Source organism: Prunus persica, chromosome G6 (genome assembly GCF_000346465.2).
Source record: "Prunus persica cultivar Lovell chromosome G6, Prunus_persica_NCBIv2, whole genome shotgun sequence".
Lineage (NCBI taxonomy): Eukaryota > Viridiplantae > Streptophyta > Magnoliopsida > Rosales > Rosaceae > Prunus > Prunus persica.
Genome location: NC_034014.1, coordinates 13,088,670 through 13,110,575, shown reverse-complemented (window position 1 = coordinate 13,110,575; position 21,906 = coordinate 13,088,670). Strand labels below are relative to the sequence as shown.

Sequence of the window (21,906 nt, the reverse complement as noted above, 5' to 3'; positions counted from 1 at the left end):
AAGTAGTTTTTGTGTTGTAAATGAAAAATAACTTAAAATGCAAGAAGAATGTAGTAGTGAATAATATATTGATGTAGAAAGAATAGGGATGAGACTAGGGATTTTGAATTCACCGTTGCAAAACTAATTCCATGTTTATAAAATTAAACCGTACTCAACTACCAACCTGTTTCCAGAGTTCGTTTTACATAGATATGACCAGCCATATGATGTGTGGTTTTGATCAAATTCTCCTAATATGCAACCTAGTTGGGATGTTCAACTTTGGTTCCAAGTTAAGAGTCATTAGCATGCAAGAAAATGTTAAAGAACCAAAGAAAATACACAGCATGATGTTTGCATAGCATTCTCTTCATTCATTCACATGTCTACCAAGATTAAGCATGATGTTTACTATAACCTTGTCTAGATAATCTGTAGGCGACTCTCATGGTGATCAAACATTAAAATTGACAAACGAATTGAACAATAGATTCAGTGAATGAAACAAGAAAGAGATTGATGAACTGAATATTTTAACTTAGAAACATGGATCAATGTTGCAAGGCTACATCGAAATTCCTAGCTATGAATTTAGTTACACATCATGTTCAAAGAGATTAAAACAAAAATAAACAACATGATTGAAAATAAATTCATGAGAGGAAACCATTGAACCAATTCTGATGTTGAACTTCTCCAAGAACCACCTCTTGCACTGAGCCCTAATGGTGGAAATATATAGACGGCTAGGGTTTTAGTGTGCATGAAAGGAGAGAATTACCAAGAAGTCCGTTCTAGGGTTGTGAAAAACGTCCAAAATAAATAGGGGTTTTAAAAGTGGCTAAAAGGCAATTTTTTATGGGGTAAAAGAGGCTGCAAGATATTCCAAAGAGATCCTAACAAATCAGCCTTTATTTTGCACGTTTTTGCCTTATTTGGTACCTCCAAATCAGGCTAGAAATCCCCATTGCTTTCCCATTATGCTCTTAGTCTTCAACCAAGCCAGGTTCAACTTGGATTCTTTATTTGGTCTTCAAAACAGGTCACGAAACTTGTTTCCATGTTTGAATAAGGGTCAGCTCCAAAAATGACATGTTTTCATTTCTTTTGCCTTCAACTTGATCCTAAAGTAGATGCAACTGCATACTAACACAAAATAGGGTAAAACGCAACAAGTTTAACTCAAAAACATCACAAATAGACTAGAAATGGATGATATATATGTATAAATATATGAGTTATCAGGGTGGAAGTGCTCTAAGGGGGAGAAGGAACCACTAGGCCACTCCACATCCTTTGTGTAGCACATCTCTAATAAATAGGCCACACTTATACTAGGGTGGAAGTGCTCTAAGGGGGAAAGGGAACCATTAGGCCACTCCACATCCTTTGTGTAGCACATCTCTAATAAATATAGGCCTCACTTCGAGGTCGTTTGGTATGCTGAACTATCATGGACTAGACTAAACACTGAGATTGTCTTGGATTGATATAAGTTGGATAAGCCTAATACTGCGTTTGGTGTACAATTAGACTAGGACTAAATTTTTTAAATTTTAAAAAGAAAGCAAATGAATTTTTTTATTTTTTTATTTATACTTTTCTTCTCTCTCCCTCTACTCTTTCTTCTTCATCTCCTCTCTCTGCGTCTTTTTCATCTCTTCTTCTCCATGCTCTCTCCTTCTCCTCTTCTTCTCTATCTATATTCTCTCTTCTTCTAATTTTTACCCCACCTAAAAACGTCATCCAGTTAAAATACTTTAGCTTTGGTGTGGTAAGTAATTTGTAGAAACAAATTTGAGGGAGAGGCAGGAGCTCACACCTAAATCATGGCAGAAATCCACAGCCCACGTCAAAATCATCATCCAAAAACAAACGTGAGAGAGAGGCAGAAGCAGAGCAAATTGATGAAGACCCAAAGATAAATTGTCGAATAGCTTCAATCGCCGTGATGGTCTGTCGTCGTCGACACAGACTGCCATCGCGGTCTGCCATCGTTTTTGCTGCCTGCCATTGCCATTTGCAACCCATAGTCGGTGGTTGTGATAGCCGTTTGGGTGGTCGGTGGTTGCCGTTGGCACTTTGGTGGAGTTGGTTGCAGAGCTTTGGTCGGGACTAGTAGTCCCTCATTTTCACATGGGCTTAGCTAAGAACACCTAAGAAGGTGTTTTTGGTGGGCCTGGGATTACGAATCCCACTTAATACTAGGACTAGTGACAACAAACATGAGATTAACTTTTAGCCAAGCCAATCCAAGCCAAGGAGGTGTAACAAACAAGCCCGAAATGTGCTACATAATCAGGTTGTCTCCCTAGAATTTTCTAGGGGTGGTTGCGATTCGGTAACCCAGAATTTTTGCTCAAACTGCAAACCGACCGACTATTTGCGGTATGGTGATTTTTGAAACTGTAAACCGATCGCTTTTTGCAGTTTACCGCTGCAGTAAACCACAAAAAGCGGTCGATTACCGTGAATTAGCGATTTAAAACCGCAAGTTCTTTTGTGTCATAAAAATCCAATCTTCCACATTTTAGGCCTAATTTTGATGCTTCTTTTGAAGCCTTTTGAGTTCAAGCATACTTTAACCCAAAAATATAAATTCACAACCTAAAGAAAATTAAAGTTACAATTCCAAGCATTCCAACTAAGGTTAAACTTCTCAAGCATTCGCAACCTCAACTTCTCAAGCATTCCAATTCCAAATCCTTTAAAGTTATAAAACAAAAGAAAAATGCAATGCAAAATGAATTAAAGTTACAACCCAAAGGAAAAATCCAATTCAAAGTTAATTAAAGTTACAAACTAAAAGGAAAATGCAATGCACCCATGTTACAAACTCAAGTGTTGGTGGTGGTGAGTGGATTTGAAGGACCTCGTTGTGTTGTTTGAGCACCGATGCTATCTACAAAATGCAAATTTTTTTATATAAAAAATATAGTCACGGTTTGCGGTAACCGTAAGTTTTGAAAATCAAATACCGTAACCGTAACCTCAACCGCAAATGTGGTTCAGTTTCTTGCGATTGCGGTTTCATTGAGGTAAATTGTCGGTTGGTTTTTGCAGTTTTTCGGTCTAAAATGCCACCCCTAGAATTTTCTATGTGCAAAAAAGAACAAGAAAAAAGAAAAAGAAACTAGTTCTGACGAAATAAAAGAAAGGAGCAAACTAATTTATTTTAAATTTAAAACTCCTCTTGCCTATATATAGCTTAGGCGGGGTAATTGAGTCTCTGGAGAGATTTCTACTACTACTCTCCAGTTCACTCACACACAGGAAGAAGACGAATGAGATTATGGCGATGGACACCAATTTCGCATCCTCATTGTTTGAGAATCTAAACCTGGAAGATCCATGGCTTCCTCCAACTACCTGGGAATCGATCCCATCCGAAAGCGGAAATTTCCATCTTCGAAACCCCAAGTCCTCTTCCTCTCACTCCCTCTACCATGCTTCCACCGTCTCCGTAAGTCCCGCTTTCTCTCAATTTAGGGTTTCATCCATAAACTCCATCCATTTTCCAAGTTCTCTGTTTGTTTCTATGGAAAATTGAATTTTGAAGGAAAATATTTTTGTATTTAATTTAAGAAAACTGTGAACATTTGGGAACAGGAGGCAAGTTTGGTGCGGTTGGCGATGAATGCACTGCAAGGAGTTGAAACGGCCCTTGTTAGCATCCAGAAACTTTCTGCTGCATTTTGCTCTGACCCGGCTGATAGGACCTTCCATCAAATTCCAAGTCTGTGGAGTAGGTCTTCAAGCACTCATGCTCTGGGAAACATTCTCCAGCCCATTGGCTGCTCAGGTTTGCTTGTCTTTCTTCTCCGGAAATTTGTGGACTATTTTTCGAATTTGAATGTGGAAAGTGAAGACCATGTTGATGGTGAAGCTCAAGTGAAACAGTGCCCTCCATATAGTCTTGTTAATCATGCTTTCGCTGTTTCGGTGGGAAAGGTTGTGGAAGGTTACATGTGTGCACTGGATACCTTGTATGCATCAGTGGGTTTAAGGCGCTCTTCGTGTCCGTCTTCTGTGGTGGGATGTCTGAACAGTGTAGTGTATTCTGTACTTACTTTGTTGGAGTTCTATTTGCACACAAAGGAATTGAGGACTCAGATTGAAGCCCTTACGAACTTATGCAACTTATATCAATTCTCCAGTTGTTTCTCAGTATCCTCTCTTGAAGAATTGATTACAAAAGCAAATTTGGAATTTTGTAATTTCTACAGAGGAGGGGATTTACTCTCATATCTGTATACTCAATTACAGGTTAGATTACTTTGCTTTTCCCAACATGAAACTTTGTAATTTTAGTATGGAATGCCTTTTTTTTTTTTTTTTTTTTTTTTAAAGTTTGCTGTTATGGCATCCCCTCACATGGCTGTAATTGTCTTAATGGTAATGGACATTGCAGTGACATAAAAAAGTCTAGTAACATAAATGTTTTAAAAGGTTAAATTCTGCTAATGGACACTCATTGACAATTTTATTTATTCTTTGTTTAGGTTGCTGATCCTGCTCATCGTCCTTTACTCAAATTTCTTTTTCTTCGTACATGTGAACCGTATTGTGGCTTTATTAGATCATGGATTTTCAAAGCTGAGATTAGTGACCCTTACAAGGAGTTTGTTGTAGAATATGCTGACAGTCTATCTCCAAATCAACATGGTAAAGCTGACATCTCTATTGACTTCCCATTGGCAACTATTAGGGTAATGCTGTTACCTTTAATATTGGAAAATTGGAATTAAATTCTGTTTTCGTTGAATACATGATTCTCTTCTTCATATCAGTTCTCATGGTTACCATTTGTGCCTCAGGAACAAGATGGAGTTTCTGTTCCTTGTTTTTTGAAGGATGTCTTGATTCCACTTGTCAGAGCTGGTCAGCAGCTGCAAGTTCTAGTGAAATTGCTTGAATTGTGTACTTTTGTTGCCACCAACGACCATACTTACGAGGGTTTTCTTCCCTGCTGGACTGGATTTTCGGGCAATTGTCCATATTATTCGTCTCCATTGACATTTATAAAAGGAAATGTAGAGGCCATGTTACTTTCAAGGGACAGATATTACAGAAGAATGCAGGAAAAACTTGAGAATCTTTCAGCGAAATTAGAGTTCAGATATCAACAGGTCATCCACTCTGATAATTTAGTTTCTTTATATAGAAACTATGTTATTGTACAAAAAAATAATGCAATTATAACTCTAATTAGTTTTATATATTTTTGTCTTTGTTTCTTAGTTGCAGCATGCAACGCAAATAGCATTTTCTTCAGTTTCCGGTCAATGTAGAGATATGATGCTTTTGCATTCCTAGGCATAATTAGAGTCTGTCTGTATTTAATTTACAATTAGCCTTGGTGGTTTCTTACATTCAAATTCCTCTCTCTTAATAGCTCATGCCACTACAGTCCTAGGTTGAACTAATTCTTTTCAGATGCAAATACCATACTGTCGCTCTGATTTATTATTATAATTTTTTAAAGGTATGCTGCTGGTTTGCAGTAACCTATACTGCTGTTAGGTTGAAACTCTGCTTATGATGAGCAAATTGGTTTTATGCAGTGCATATATACCCCCCCTCCCTTTTTCTTTTATACCTAAGATGCAAAGCAGAACAAGATACTAATAAACTGATTTAAGTTTTATACTTTTGTATAATTAGATGCTTCATAAGCGACAAGGTTAGTGCTGATAGAAGTAGACTTTACTCAGTTTGTTTTTATGACTTGCCACTTTTGATTTTTCAATTCAGTGTTATAGATTTTTCAATTCAGTGTTATAGATTTTTCAATTTAAACTATGTCCTGGCTTATAGGTGCCTCTCTTTCATTCATCTACAACTCTGTTCTTTACAAGGAGGATTCAGGGTTGTGAATGAGAGAAACATATGTTTCATGTCTACCTGCTTTCATACAGTTTTGCTGCAATGCTAGTTTCTGTTGTTATCTGATTTTCTAATAATTTGATTGTTTTTATTTATGCAGGTAGTTCGACCAGGTACACTGCCTGTTCTCTTGGATAATGGTGGTAGGAGTTCAACCAACCCAGGTTTATTTGCTTTGGATGACAATTTTATTCCTTCTCCAACAAATGATAAAAGGGAGTCAAATGGGTAATCTCTCTCGCCGCCGCCCCCCACCCCACCCCCCACCCTCCCCCCCCCCCCCAATCTGTGTGGATAGATGTATGTATGTGTATGCTGTCTACATGACTGTTGCGCTTCTGCATGCATGGTTCTTCATACCGTGTGTTGGTGAATACATATGTTCCTTTATCCTGTTTCTTGTTCTTTCCTTCCAAATGTTGTTGCAGCTTCATGAATGATTGGATTTCTCTAATCTCAGGGTTCATGATTTGGATTCTGGTGAGTTAAGTGCAAGGGATGGTCTATCTGACCTCACGGATTCTTACGAGTCATCTGAATGTTCATTTGACAGTACTTCTGCAGAGCAAAATGTGTCTGAGCAGATGGTTGAGCTTCCCAATCATATTGTTGGGATGGAACAAAAATATTTATCTGCCTTAAGCTTTTCAATGAGTATGCCCGTTGATAATTTGCAAAAGGCTCATGTACGTGAAGAGTCATGCCATATAGTAAGTGACCAGAGTAGACTTTGTGAAAGAAGAGATGCCCTAGCACATTCTCATCATAAAGGTGTGTTTACAAGTCAAATATCTGTGCCCATAAAACCAAAAGAATCGAACTTGTCAGCTATGTCTGATGTTCAGTTTGCAGATTGTCTATCTGATAAGGACTGGCCAGAAGGTGGTCTTTTTGACAGTTATTCTGCCATTGATGAAGAGTACAAAGATGGTCGAAGGTCACATCCAATGGACTCTCCCTCAAAGGTGAATGAAAGAATACTAGAGGCCTTAAAGGAGGGCACATCATATTTCAGAAAAAGAGTTGGGACTAATAGTGCTTTAATTGAAGAAGCCTATGGCAAGGATCAACCTCAAAATGTGACATATACTTCTTCAGATTTATTTACGTTACAACAGTGGAAAGTTAACTCCCATAACAATTTTCTCAGCATGAATCCAATGTTGACAAAGAATAACTTACTTCACCTGATAACCAAGCCTGGAGAGAGATACGGAAGGGAATTTGGACATTCTTTGCCTTGCTTTGAATTTTCTTTGATAAAAGACCCTTTTAAGGTGTGTCTGGAAAAGCTACCTGCAGGGCTCGTGGACTTCAATGCCTCTGTTACCAGTGTTAAGAGCGATCGCTTTGGGAAACAAGATTTTGGTGGGGATAGTGTCTCGATTGATAAAACCAAAGTATCTGATTCTCTTCCATTTTCAGACTCAAAGGACCACGACCAAGAAAATGCTAATTTAACAAATGTTTCTGGTGGTAGTTGTTGGGAGAGTTTGCTTGGTAGATTCAGTGACACTGTCGTTAATAGAGTTGAAGATCACGGACAAAGCTTGTCAGAAATTTTTGAGATACCACTTGATTTTATTATCGACAAATGCCTTCTGCAGGAAATCATGCTTCAGTATCCTTATTTCTGTGCATTAAGTAGAAGGAAGATTCATCTGGTTCTGTTTATGGTTATTTTCTCTTGCTCGTCTATACTTGGTTGGGCACAGCCTCAATAGAATATTTTATGACTATCAGTTTGTGTGTGCTTTGTTTTGGTGCTTGATTGCTTGTTAACAATTTTAAGGTTGTGTGTCTGTTTCATGTCGTTGCCATTGGAAGAGAATTTTTATCCTTAAAAATGCTAGATATAAGTATGTCAGCAAGTTAACTATTAAGTTGCTTGAAGAAGGATTTGATTTGCAAGAACATTTACTGGCTCTGCGGCGATACCACTTTATGGAACTAGCGGACTGGGCAGATTTGTTTATTATGTCCCTTTGGCATCATGTAATAATCATTTCATGTCATTACTCAATACTAGTATCTGATTCGTCATAGTACCATCTGACTCTATTTCTTTTTCTTGTTCTTCTGGAAATTATAGAAATGGTGTGTTACAGAGGCAGATCATAGACTTTCAGAAATTCAAGGTTTCCTTGAGTCATCAGTTCAGAGGTCATCATGTGAACGTGACCCTCATAAGGACAGGTTATTTGTGTACATGAAAGGACATGATGCAATGCCTCTTTCAGCGTCTGTTATTGGTATATTATTATACTGTTGTTCACAATGTTTCATCATCTATTGGCACATCAATTGATTGTTGTTCAAATAAGTTTATAATGTCGAAAAAAAGCATTTAGTGCATCCCTTCTTTTTGTTCATTTCAGATTTGGTTATGCTTGGAATTTTGAAACACATTTTAAAATTCATTTGGCATTTCTTCTGTCATCTCTCTCTCTCTCCACCCTCTAATATTTTACCTGTCAATGATGCAGGAGTCCATTCCTTCAATTTTCTTGGTTTGGGTTATAGAGTAGACTGGCCAATCAGTATTATTTTGAGTCCTAGTGCATTGAAAATGTATGCCGAGATATTCAGCTTTCTGATACAAGTGAAGCTTGCTATTTTCTCATTGACTGATGTATGGCGCCAATTAAAGGTATGGATTCTTTGACTGATTAAAAGCTTAGGGCCTGTTCAGTAATGTTTTTGGAGAATGTTTTATGAGAATATTTTATGAGAATGAAAACGAGAACAAGAAAATGAATTTGCAGTTTCAGGATTCGAAAATGCCTCTAGTAGATTAATTGGAAAACAGGTTCAGAAAATAAAAATAGTAAAAACGTGTCTGGTAGGAGAATTTGAGAATAAAAATTTGTGAGTTATTTTTCAAGTATATTTTTTGCTAATTTCTGTCCCATAAAATATATTTTTGAAAAATTCTGAAATTTTAAAGGCTTAAATTATTACAAACAATGAAAAATGTGTACTTTGAGAATAATAATGTATAATTAAAATAATAAAAAATCTTATTTTAGAAAAACCTAGATAATAAAATAATATTATCTTTAGTTTAAAATAAATATTTAAACATAAAGATGAAATTGAATAATATGTGATGGTTTTATCGTAAAATTAATATACACTGGTGTAGCAAAATAAAATAATGAAGTGGAACGAAAAAACTAAAAATTGAAAAAAGAAAAGAAAAGAAAAAGAAAGCAATCCGACCAATACATTGGGTAGAAAACGTAAACGATAATTTGGTGTTTTCAGTATTTGTACATGAGTTTGAATTTGTTTTTGGAAAACAATTCCAGTGAAAATGAAAACGACATACCGAATGCGTTTTTGGTAGAAAATGAAAACGGGGCCTTGAAAACGTTACCGAACAGCCCCTTAGTGTAGGCGTTTATTAATCTCCCCCCATCCTAAAACTTCTCTTGCCCAGCTAGAGCTCTGAAGCTTCAACTTCTAGAAAGGGGTGAGATATCATTTAGTGATAGAGGCTGGGTCATATAGCATTCATTTTTTTGTACCCTTCTGTGCTTTGTGTTTGTGATTTGACGTTTCTTTTTCAAATGTGGTTGCACTTTTACCAGCTGATAATTCTTCTGAATCTTAAGCAGTACAACAGTAAAAATATTTCACTGGCAAGAGAACTAACTACTGTTGGTTTGCAATAGGGCGTTCTTTGAAGTTGATTTAACTTCTCATTTCGGAACTAAATTAAGGATTGCCGAGACATAAGTCTTCTGTAATATAGTTGAAAATAATGATGTTTTGCTACATGATTTTCCTTTAACTACCCCTTTTCTTTTTCCCAGTTTCAGACTGCATAAATGCTTGTTTTAATGCCCTTAACATAAGTAATTTTCTGTTTTTTCTTCTTCTTGAACTCTCTGTTGACTTTGAAATGTCAACAAGAAAATTTGTTAAATTTTTACCACACTGCTCCATTTCTTTTGAGGAAAAGCTTTATCATGTAGTTTTCAGGAATTTTTTTTATTTTTTGAGATTTGACGACATAAATTAGTGTTCGATGAAGTGGGTGAAATTCTTTGAAGTTTAAATCTGAAAAATAATGGGTTTGGGTTATGTACAAACTTACTTGGATTTGCATTTGGCTCATGGAAATGCATGGTAATTCACGTGATCCTTTTGTTTTTGTCGCAAAAAGGATACTAAAATTTACTTTATATGTGCAGGATTTGGTGCACTCAATTAGTCAGAATAACGACTCTGAACAAAATGAAAGGGAAGTGAGTCATTTCAATGCATTAGTGAAGATGAGGTACTTTGAGCAATTGGTCCGTTTTAAATTTAATTTTGGTGAATTAGGAGCTATTCCTCTCAGTGTATCTGCCTTTGGGATTATTTACTGTAATCCTAATTATATCTGTTAATTAGTTTCCCACATCTGGATTCAGAGATTTATGTTTTCCAACACTTGTTTTCTGCTGACGTTTGCTTTCTCGTTGTGGCATGATAAGTTTGAACTTTTCATCCCACCTCATCCTTTCAGATGTTTTGCCTTCATTTTTTTGCTGCATCTACTTTGTTTTTTATTGAGTAATGATAAAGTTTAGAGAAAAAAGATATTATGATTATAAAATGACCTAAAGTTTATAACATGTTTCTAATGAATTTCTTTTTGGTTCTCAAATGCGTAAGTTGACCTCAGAATAGGAGTTGCTAACATTCTTATTCAAGATTATCATGTTCCCCCTTTGACTCTTCTATTAAAATCAATCGTTTACCCAGAAAACAAAAATCAATGGCTGTTTTAGTTGTGGAAGGAAATTATTAATTCCTGCCAGTTCATTTGGTTAGGTCTCTTGTCATCTTAGAAGGGGCCTGGGATTGAATGTTGCATTCACCAAGGCTGTGGGATTTGTAGGATAGGAGAGGACTAACTCTTGCAGGCCTATTGGGCCCCCAATATGGGCACAAAAGGGGGAAATAACAAGGGAAAAGGGGAGAATGAAATAGGGAAGAGCCGCAAGACAGTTGCAGGGTTCATTTCTGACTAATTAAAGATGTGTTTTGTGAGATGTGCAGGAAACAAATTTTCTAGTTGTTGTGGAAAATGAGAACAGATTCATTTGAAATGTCCTCTTCCCCATATGTCTTGAGATGTGTTTCGGTGGATTTCTGTTCTCTTTGGCAAGATTAGAGAAGTTTGATCTAATGATTTTCTTTTCGTGAGATGTTGGGGTGGAGCTCTGGGAATAATAGGGACAACTGTTTATTTGATCTAAGAATAGTCTTTTTGTCTGTATATCAGGTAGTCTTAGTTCTGCCAGGTTTAACTTTAACCTAGAATGAAAAGTAAAGGGAAAGACATTTGGTGACTATCTGCTCTGACAATCAAACTTCCTCACAGGAATTTTAATTTTGATCAAATGCTAGAATTACGATTTCTAATTGAAAATTATGTTTATTATTTGACTATCTGATCTATGCATAGGCACCAGGTCAATCATTTTGTATCTACGTTACAGCAATATGTGGAGTCACAGCTATCACATGTATCATGGTGCAGGTTTCTATACTCACTTAAGCATAAGGTTTGAATTCTGCTATTTTGATCTATAAAGTCTTCATACAATTAAGCCTGAAAGTTGAGTTGAAATGATTACATAATTCACTGTACATCAACTTTGTAGTTGACATTCCATGTTTTTTTGGCATGTTTATGTTCCATTGAATGCTCATGTAATGGCTGAAGTACCTTGCATTTGATGGCGATGAGAGATCTGTTTAAAATAAATGCTATTTTTTGCCACATGACAGGAACATTGAAATTTTTTAAGCTAATTTTGAATAATCAAAGGATTGATTCCTGCGCAATGAATAACAATGTCTCCTACATTTGTTTTCCCCACCATTAAACAAAATTCAAAACTGTTTATTTTATCATCGCCAAGGCCTTTGAAATTTGTTTGTTTGCTGCTAGGTCAAACTAGAAGGGAGGTTATAAATTCTATAAATCTGCGGGTATATGGTTTATTGCTAGCACAGACCAATTCTAGATGTGACATGCTGGAGATCTTTTGATATTAAGGTGGTATCTGTTTGTGATGCAATATTCTGATAAAAATAAAAACTTATTTGAAAAGAAGAGAAGAAAATCTCGATTCCAATTTACATAAAAGATTGATTAGATTGCTCCATCTTAAGATTGTATTAATATTGTTGAGTAAATCTGGAAAGTTATTTAATTAAAGTGGTGTCTCACAGATGAAATGCCAGATAGACTTTTATGAATCATATCATGTCTCTTTACGCCATATACTCTAAATACTTCTGGTATGCCTTTTGTTCTAGAACTTTGATGAGATATATAATTACTCGTTTATAATGAATCATTTTTGTTTTCTTGATCTTAAATTGGCATTTGGTTACTGTAGGTCAAGGATATGATGGATCTTCAGTCTGTACATCTGGCATATTTAATAGATTCGCTTGACATGTAAGTTCAGTGGGTCATTCTATAAACTTTCTCACCATTGTTATATGCGTGTCACATGTTTCTTAATTTCTATGTTTTCTAACTCTTTTAATAAAAGAATTCTTATTTACTTATAGTAAATAAATGAGTAAAAGAAAAGGATTCTTATTAACTTATAGTAAATAAATGAGTGAATGATTGGCACCAAGTGTGTGCTGTGTGTGAGCACGTTCTATTTTACATCCTTTTGAGTTGTAAGATCTTGTTTGTACTTGTTCTTTCCCAGATTGTGGTTTGACATTACATTGTTACCTTGAATTTTCTGTTAACCATGAATCTAACCTTTGCAGATGTTTCCTCTCTGATGAAACACGACCTATAGCTCGGATCATTGAGAGCATTCTGCAGTGTGCTCTTGACTTCAGGTCGTGTCTTACCGGGGAAATGTGGGATGTGGGAACAAGTCAAGGGAATTTAATTGCAAGACTTTCTGGAATCAATATATCTCAGGTGATGTTCACATCTTTAACGTTGTAAAGAACTGTGTTCAGGAAATATAAGTTTAACTAGGAATGCCATTTATAGTAAAGATGGAAGCAACAACGACAGTGAGGTGAAAGGGCAAGAGTGTTGCTAGGTTGGATATTGAGACACCTTTGTTTCTTGTGCAGTTAGAAATCCAAATATACCTTCTTTTTTCCTGAAAATAAGAAATCTAAATCAAAAGCAGACATATTTTTCATACTTCTATGATGTGACCCTGTGTTTGTGTTGAATAAACGTTCTGGGAATGGGATTCTTATTCCTTGTATCTCATAAGTGAATCCCATTTTCCTACTTTGCTTTTGTGTGCTGATTAAGGAATGTGACTGGTTGCTTGCCTGCTGTCACCAGAAAGCACTACCATTATGGGTTGTGATCCAACTGCATCACAGCCATCGCCACCTATTTCTTTTCCGAAAACCCAAATAGCTCCAGATCCAAATCAAGGTCAAAATGTGAAGTACACATCTATGCTGGTAAAAAACTAACCAAGTCCAGAATTAGAAGCTAACAAGAGCCCTAATGATATGTTTGATTTGTGGGCATGTGTCACAATAAGAAGTGATTGAGAGAACTAATAAACTTGATCTATGGGGCAGAAGTTGTAAAGAGTGTTCTGGCTGTGGCATTGATAGAGGGGTAGTGGTTGCAATACTATTGGTAAAGGGGGTTGTCATAAGGGGCATTGCTTAATTCACGTCATATAGTCTATGGAGTGGCTCAGAGGCAATACTATAGGGATTGTAGTGATTAAATGCATTGCTGAATGGCAATCCTATATGCAATTTCCATTCTTATTTTGTATATTTAAAAAATAAAAATCTGACCTCAAAAAAGTCATTTCCTTGTGGGTGGTGTTTTCATCGGTTCAGAGAAACCGATATCTACATGGTCCCCAATATGGTATATAATATTGCAGCGTTTTTCTTTCGACATGGAAACCTTAATTTGTTCGGAATTTTTGTATCTTTGTGTGCCTACAATGCAAAGCATAATATATGTTTGCAAGAACACCCAAGTCATCAAGGGAAGGGTATTGTGTTGTGTGTATTTTCATCTACATGCATTCATGTGTCATGGCAGCCTAAGCAGCTCGCTGTTACTTGAGCTGCCTAAGTAAGCATGCTGGGTTGGTGTGCATCCGGATTCCGAAATGACATTATGGTGGATGTGTGCTGTTTGATTTTAAAATTAGTATTGTAGAGCATTAAAATGAACAATTGTACTCTTGCTCTTAAATAACAGTTTTAAAATAAGAACCAACCTGTCGATAACATGCATGTGCATTTGTTTTGCAGGTGGTCGTAATAAAACAAATGTTTGACAAGAATATGAAAGAACTGCACCTCTGTTACCTCAAGTCACCTAAACATGGGAAATTTGGACTTTCTCATTTTTGGGAATACCTCAACTACAACAAGTATTACTCGGATGTTGGTAATGAAATGGCCTATTATGCCTTCTCAGTCTAAAGCTCTGTGATATGATCGTTGAGTAAGTGAGAAATGGGGATTCATATCGTGCTTGAAGCAGCTTCATTGATTACAATGGTTGAGGAGGGTAACTTCTCGAAGAATCATAGTGGATGATATGCCCAATCGATGTGCGTAAAATATGTTAGGATTCCTCAGCCCTTGGTAGCTCCATTAGACACGTTGCATATCATTCTTCTCAGTTTGGTCATGTTCCTTGAGGTAGGAAATTCCTACACTGATCTTTGTTTGGCTTTTTGATAATCTAAATCACAACACGTACATATTTTCTTTTTCCCGTTTTGTTTTGTAAGAGTGAAGGATGGTTACTACTTGTTGTCGGAGACTAGTGACTTGAGTGTTGAGAGCTGTGTATATGGAAGAGAAATGATTATATCCGTTTTGTATTATAGACAATTTTGGTAATGGCATTCGTTGTTTCTCCATTTCCCTTGATCCTGTCAATTCTCTAGACTAGACCAATTTTGAAGAGGAATGGGAACTGGATGATTTGGTCGTTTTGTTATGCAAACCCAGAGATACCATTTGTGACATTTGGCAATAAATAAATAAAAAAAATTCCTACGTTGCGGATAAAATTGATAGACATTTAGCCATATAAAATTGGCGGTAAAAGTAAAAATCAAGGCTACATGGTAAAATTTCGGAGGCCATTTTTACACTCCATTTTTATCCTCTACTTCCACTTTGATGTTTTCTAAATCTTCTTATTTCTTGTAACTCTTCATGGCTGTAAATAATTTAATTTATGGTCATTCACTTTGGTTGCCTTTTATAAGGAGGTTTAGAGAATGATGCGAGCTCACCTTCTCGTACTTAATCACTTTGGTTTACATGGCTACTTGTATTCTAAATGTCGTTACTTTGAGTTTAATGCAAGGATTGGGGGAACACATATTTTCAAAAAAGAATCTCCCTATAGCAATAGAGATGTCCACTTATGCAACTTTGATTTCGAATCTAGCGCTAGTCCACTAGAAATTTATTATCAAGTTGTCACATGTAATCAAAGTGGAAACACAATGATAAGTTATAGATAGATATGTTTGGAAAATATGGAATTTATTCCATCATCCAGTGATAACAATCCATAAAATTAAAGAGGGGTGTTGACGTTTTAGACAAAATTTCTACTCAAAAGTAATTAGGGATAAACTGATATGTATATTCTTCTTTTTAGGAGGGATATATATACTTATATAAAGAGGGGATACAAATAGAAAATATGGTGTTCACCCGTTTTCTTTGTCTACTCCTGAGATGGAAGGGTGAAGTTCCCCACTGGCTTGGAGACCATTTGTTGGTCGACAAGTCAGCTTTATTTGGTGTGTGAGCGTGCCACTGCTAGCGATGTAAATCCTAGCAGACTTCTTTTTAGAGTGGATAACTTGCGCCCCAAGTTACTGACTTCTAAAACAAATAATTGTGAATTTGGGTGAGGAATATCTCCCAAGTAAGTTCTTTTCTTGCCTCAGACTGGTGAGGACTTTCATAATTTATCTCAGTATCAAACGGCTGTTCTGGCCAGAAAAATTTGATAGAAGTTGGGCTTTTTAGGCAGAACTGCCTTTTACAAAACAATAAATATGCATATCGACGCTAGGAAGGTTAAAAGACGGCCGGAACCCCACTTCTGCTTGGATGGAAGGCTCTGGTTTGGGCTGGACTGGACGCTCCTGGGTCGGTCCGTACTGCTTCGTGACTTCAGATGCTAGGCTGAGCTATAAATCGATACCAAAGTTCGATTTTGGCAGAGCTTTATGTTTACTTCACGCTTCGTGTGGCCTTTTAGTGGGCAGAACTGCAGCTTCTTTAGTTTGAAGGGGCAGAAGTGGCTATTCTCGAAGGTCTGGTAGGCTAGGGATTGCACTACCTTGGCTTTTGCTGAACCAAATTTGTAACGAGAGAGATCTCGTTTTAGAAGACTTATTTTCTAAGTCTGAACTTTGGAATTCTGATCTAAAGCTGGTTTCTCTTGGGATCCAAGTGAGCTTTTGGTTGTTTTCTTGTTGTTTGTTTTTTTTTATTGATTGATGAATTGAGTGTTGTCCTCTTTTCCTTGCCTACTTCTGTTTTTTATAAGAGACCCTCTTGGGGAGGTGATTTTAATTCTAAATAATGGGCGGTAAAAAGATCTCCTATAATGTAAAGTAAAAGGAATTTTTATCAATCATGGCAGATAAGCTCTCAGTAGTCACCTCCTAAAGCAGTCCCTTCCCTGGTTTCCTGGGTGGCAGATTTTTATTTCAACCAACGCCACTGTCTGTGTGGGCTAAATTTTATGGCGGTTGGTTTTCTTTTTGTATTTTCTGAACAACTCTCTGTTTCCCGTTCTAACTTTAGAAAGTGTGATCCGTGAATTCCTCGGAAGATGGTGCATTGCTCTGGAGCAAAATCTCCGAACACAAATGGGTTTTGATCTTCTGTTGGCAGTATTTCAGAGATGTCCCTCTAATATTTTTAATTTAGTTGGAATTGCTGACTTTTCAAAGCTGAGGCAATCACGTGGGTGTGTTTTTAATTCCCTTGGGTTTGAACCCAACAAAAATTATGGGCTGATCCTTAAAGCCCAAATGACAGTTTCCACATTGGTCTTTCAACCTGTCTGGATCCTGATTTCGTTATCAAGTTTTTTGGGCTGGGCAGGTATTTTCACCATGGGCCTGTCTTTTGAACTTTTGGCGTGCCAAATTTAGGCCCAAACATATGGTTCAGTCCTTTTACCCCCTGAACTATGACAGTTGTTGTAATTAACTCCTTGAATTAAAAAATCAGCCAATTTAGTCCTTAAAGAAGAACAAATAGCCAATTTCAACCCTGCCGTTAGATTTTATCAAATTTCATTCACTTTTCTGTCTAAAAAGTCACGTGTCATTCATGCGACTTACTATTTAAATTTATTATTATTATTATTATTAAAAACTAAAATATTTAAAACACAATAATAATAACATAAATCTGAAAATTAAAAAGCGAAAAATCCCAACCCATCACCCACCCTAGCTGCCACCCACACCCACCCCTCTCTCTCTCCCCTTCCCATCCCGCTGGCCCAATCTCTCCAGCAACAAGTGACATGTGAAGGGTGAAGTGGTGATTTTGCCTTTCTTAAAGGGGTTGCATGCGCATCACGTGGGAAGAGTAATAGAGAAATGGATAAAATTAGTCAAAATCTAACGGTAGGGACCTAATTGACTATTTTTAACAAACTCATATCCTTAATTTACCGAAAAAATAATCGAGAGTGTAAATTGACAATTATGGTATAGTTCATGGGGGCAAAACCGCATTTAAGCCTTTTAAAAAAATGAATCCAAATTTTCCACTCCTATTGTATTCTCTATAGATCTAATCCAAGAGATAAAAGTTAGGGAAAGAAGGACATGAGGCACAAGTTTTCACTCACTATCAAGATGTCTAGCGCCTTCCCAATTTTGTAACCCAGACCAGTGGTGGTGCTGAGATGAGGCGTGAGACATTGACCTCAAGTGAACGTGGAGGACCTGTGTTGGGGAGATACTGTAAATGTCGAAAAGAGGCGTTAATAAGGACATCGCGGACAGATTTAAACCATGGAACAAGGTTCTATGTTTGCGGCACATAAGGGGTGAGTTTTATGATGCTTTTGGTTATTTTAATTTTTTCTTTTCTTTTATCCAATTCCATAACTGATACAGAGAGGTCAACGGTGTGATTTGTGAGAGTGGGCCCCAGAAATGTGCGATCGTTCCAAGCAAGTCATTCCTGGGCTGTTAAGGCGTATTAGAACCATGGAGGAGGAACTTCAGTTGTAAAGAGCTAAAGTAAAGAAGATTAGGTTCTTGTTTGGCAGCTGCTTGATTGTGATGATAATTTTGGGCCTTTCTGTGTTATTGAAACCAAATTGCAGGGATGGGAAACAGTTGAAATTGGAACTTATGTGATAAAAGGGTTTGAGGGCATGTATTTTGTGGTTTTGGGTTTTGGGTAATATGTGTTAGTGGTGTTGTTGGGTTTTTGTATATGTTATTTGATGCCATTTCCTGTATAAAAAATTTGGCTAGGTCTGAATGAAGTGGTGCAATTTGAAACGATTTGATGTACTCATAGCAGTTGGGCTTGAATATATCTGACCATTTGGATATTACACTTTCAATGCAAAACTTCACCATATTGGTGCAATTGGAAAGACAAAGTATAAAGAGGTCTTAAAGAAACCAAACCTTTTGGTTATTTGGAAAGAAGTACTGAGTTTGCATGTAACACTTTGAAGTACAAAAGTGCATACCATATCATTGGTGCTTAACCATAGCACAAATACAAAAGACTTGCTAAATACCACAAGTGCAAAGCATTACAAAGGAATGGTAAAAACCACAAGTGCAGAGCGTTACAAAAGACTTACCAAAACAAACAAGTTCACAATTACAAAAGTCTTGCCAAAACAAACAAGTTCACAATTACAAGGCAATTGCATTATCAAACAGTTTCACCATTACAAGGTCACTGTCATGGCCTCTAAGGCTTTGCCTTCTTTGCTGGTGATTTAAACTTTGGGGATTGACAGATAACTATTGACTCAACCTGTGTTCCACTTGCAAACACACAAATTGTAGGTTGGGTTGCATTTGGTTGGTGGTTTGTCCCTCTCACTTGTACAATTGGAACTAAGCTTCTCCCACCCATTCCTACAGGTGGAGCAGTGGCTCTCCCTCCTAGTCCTGCATTTGGAGCAGTGCCTCTCCCTCCTATTCTTGCAGTTGAAGTGTCTCTACCTCTACATTCCTTATCCCCATTCACCAACATCAAATAATACTAAGCATAAAACCATAAAGTAAAGCCAAAATCAATACCAAGAGTCATAAAATAATATCAATGATGCAGAATGCATATTATTAGTTTTCCTACTTCTAGTTGGATTAGTTTTCCTCTTATTAGTTTTCCTATTATTAGTTTTCTGATTCTTAAAGATTCCTTCTTGTTAAAGGATCTCTTATTAGTTAATTTGCTTTCCTATTTCTTAAAGTTTACTTTTCCTTTTTCTAGACTAAAAAGGGTTTTGCCTTTATAAATAGAGTTGTTTGTAATCTTTTCAGGCAGACTTGATTAATGACAAATTTCCTTACTTTAAACTCTCTGATTCCTTCCATTTCCCTTCGTCTCTTCGATCTCTAATTCTTCTCCTCGATCGCTTATTTCTTCTCTGTTCTATTGCTCAAGCGTTTACTCTAAACTTACGGGCTGTTTACTCTAAACCTACGGCTGTTCTACATCAATTGGTAATCAGAGCCTTCCCTTGCTTTCGTTTCCGTTTGCTCTCTCCCATGGCGCCCCAAACCGTGGCCAGCCTTTCAGAACAATTTCATGCGTTCCAAGACAAAGTTTCTGACGATATCGCTGGCATGGAAACCCAACTCTCCAAACTCAGCATTGACCTCAAAGACGAGTTGGTACAGGCTCCCACACATCGTGCGAAGACGGACCTGACCATCACCAAACTCCAAGACTCCGTTCAGTTACTTATCAATCACTTTCGGGCTGGACATGCTGAACCTTCTTCTACCTCCGCATTGCTCTCGAGTTCCTCTACGCCACCACCACAGAGTGGCCTTCTGCCCAATCCACCGGTGGATCAAAAACTCAAGGCCGTGCCATACGGCATGCCTCATCGCTCCACTGGGCTCTCGCTTGATGATCCCAAGGCTCAATTGGAGCCCCCTTTTTCTTTTGGGTCTCTGGCACCGCCCTATTATACCCAACACACAACGGGCCCTTCGACAGTTCCACATGATCAAGGCACTCATCCCCCTTGCCATTTGACAACGATGTCCTCCGCCACATCAAGCCTACCGCTCATACTTTTGATGGTCGTGGGGATCCCACGATGTTTCTTGATTGGGTTCAAGCCATGGAAGATTATTTCACCTGGTACGATTTGACGGATGCTCATAAGCTTCGCATTGGTAAGATGACGCTACAAGGCGCAGCTCGACAATATTGGAATTTCGTGGAGGAGCAACTATACCAATTTGGACAGCCGCCTGTGACTCTCTGGGACGAGATGAAATTAAAGCTTCGCGAACAATATCTTCCCACCTTTTATCGCCATCAATTGTATGACCAATTATGGACCCTTTCACAAGGAAGTTTAACCGTTACTGAATTCCATGCTCATTTTATCGAACACCAGATACGTGCGGGGATTAGTGAAGAACCCGACATCACCATGTCTTGCTTTATCCATGGTCTTCGTGACGATGTCAAACGTGAAGTTCGGAGGTTCCGTCCGCATACTTTGGAAGATGCATATTGCCACGCATTGGAAGCTAAAACTTTTTTGCGTTACACAGGGTATTCTGGGCACTCTTCCACTCTTACTCCAAACCGTACTGCTCCAAGCTCTAAATATGGTGTTGCCGGTCCACTTGCTCCTACAATACCTGCAACAGAAAAAGGACCAGCCTCATCCACAGCTTCTCATATCGAATGTTATCATTGCCACACTAAGGGCCACATCGCCTCCCGTTGTCCCTATAGAACTTTAACCCTTGGCTCCCTCAATAAAGACTCTTGTGTGGACGAGTATGTGGAGCCCCTTGAACCTGTTTATGATCCAGAACTTGATAATTGCTGTGAGGAGGAGGTGTTTCACCAACTGAGTGTTATGCGTTGTATTTATTCAGCACCTACATCTCCACCTCCTGATTCATGGAAGTGTACAAGTATCTTTCAAACCTATGTCCCTTGCGGTACCAATAGATGCCAACTCATTATTGATGGGGGAAGTACACTGAATGTTATCTCTAAAACTGCTGTTGATCGCCTTCACCTTCAGGCCGAGCCACACCCTCATCCTTTTCATGTTGGTTGGGTTGATAAAACCAGATTACCTGTTACCGAAAGATGTCTTGTTCCTCTTCAATTGGGTCCCTGTCACGAGCAACTTTATTGTGATATCTTACCTATGAGTGTAGCACATGTGCTCCTAGGCCGGCCTTGGCTTTATGATCGTCGTGTGAAAAGTTCCGGTTGGGAGAACACCTATACTTTTCAACATGAAGGAAAGAACATAACGTTAAAGCCTTCCAATCTAGCCATCAAACCAACTAAGGATGTTCAAACAAAACTGTCAATTAAAGAGAAGGCTTTGGAGCATCGATTGAGTATTTTATCACCTGTAGACTTTGCACATGAACTGCAAGAAACTGGTGTGGTCTTTGCGCTCTTGCTTAAATCGGCATCTGACTACACCACTCCACTTGCCGAACCCATACAACAGCTCCTCACTGAATTCTCTAATGTCATACCTGATGACTTACCTGATGACCTACCTCCAGCGAGAGAGATTCAGCATGCCATTGACCTTGTTCCTGGTTCGCAAATTCCTAATCTCCCTTATTATCGTATGAATCCACCTGAGCGATCGAAATTGAATCGACAAATTCAGGGATTGCTGGCTAAGGGCTTTATTCGTCATAGCTTAAGTCCTTGTGCTGTTCCAGTTCTTCTTACCCCCAAAAAGGATTGCTCCTGGGGAATGTGTGTAGATAGTTGCGCCGTAAATAAAATTATAGTTAA

General features: G+C 37.7%; 1 protein-coding gene across 1 annotated transcript; it reads left to right on the top strand.

Annotated features, from left to right (window-relative positions):
• LOC18773738 lies at positions 3,187–14,774 on the top strand. The gene is made up of 14 exons (XM_007208357.2): positions 3,187–3,445; positions 3,592–4,248; positions 4,485–4,691; positions 4,800–5,111; positions 5,969–6,096; positions 6,329–7,489; positions 7,722–7,863; positions 7,961–8,120; positions 8,355–8,518; positions 10,068–10,153; positions 11,330–11,429; positions 12,273–12,334; positions 12,664–12,823; positions 14,155–14,774. The coding sequence occupies exons 1-14, from the start codon at positions 3,275–3,277 to the stop codon at positions 14,326–14,328; spliced, it is 3,684 nt and encodes a 1,227-aa protein (XP_007208419.1). The 5' UTR covers positions 3,187–3,274; the 3' UTR covers positions 14,329–14,774.

Excerpts from the sequence above, each read along its gene's own strand:
- LOC18773738 (XM_007208357.2), top strand. The coding sequence starts at position 3,275 with ATGGCGATGGACACCAATTTCGCATCCTCATTGTTTGAGAATCTAAAC. Across the intron at positions 7,490-7,721 it reads CTGCAGGAAATCATGCTTCA|ATATAAGTATGTCAGCAAGT; the intron begins GTATCCTTATTT and ends TAAAAATGCTAG. Across the intron at positions 11,430-12,272 it reads TATACTCACTTAAGCATAAG|GTCAAGGATATGATGGATCT; the intron begins GTTTGAATTCTG and ends TGGTTACTGTAG.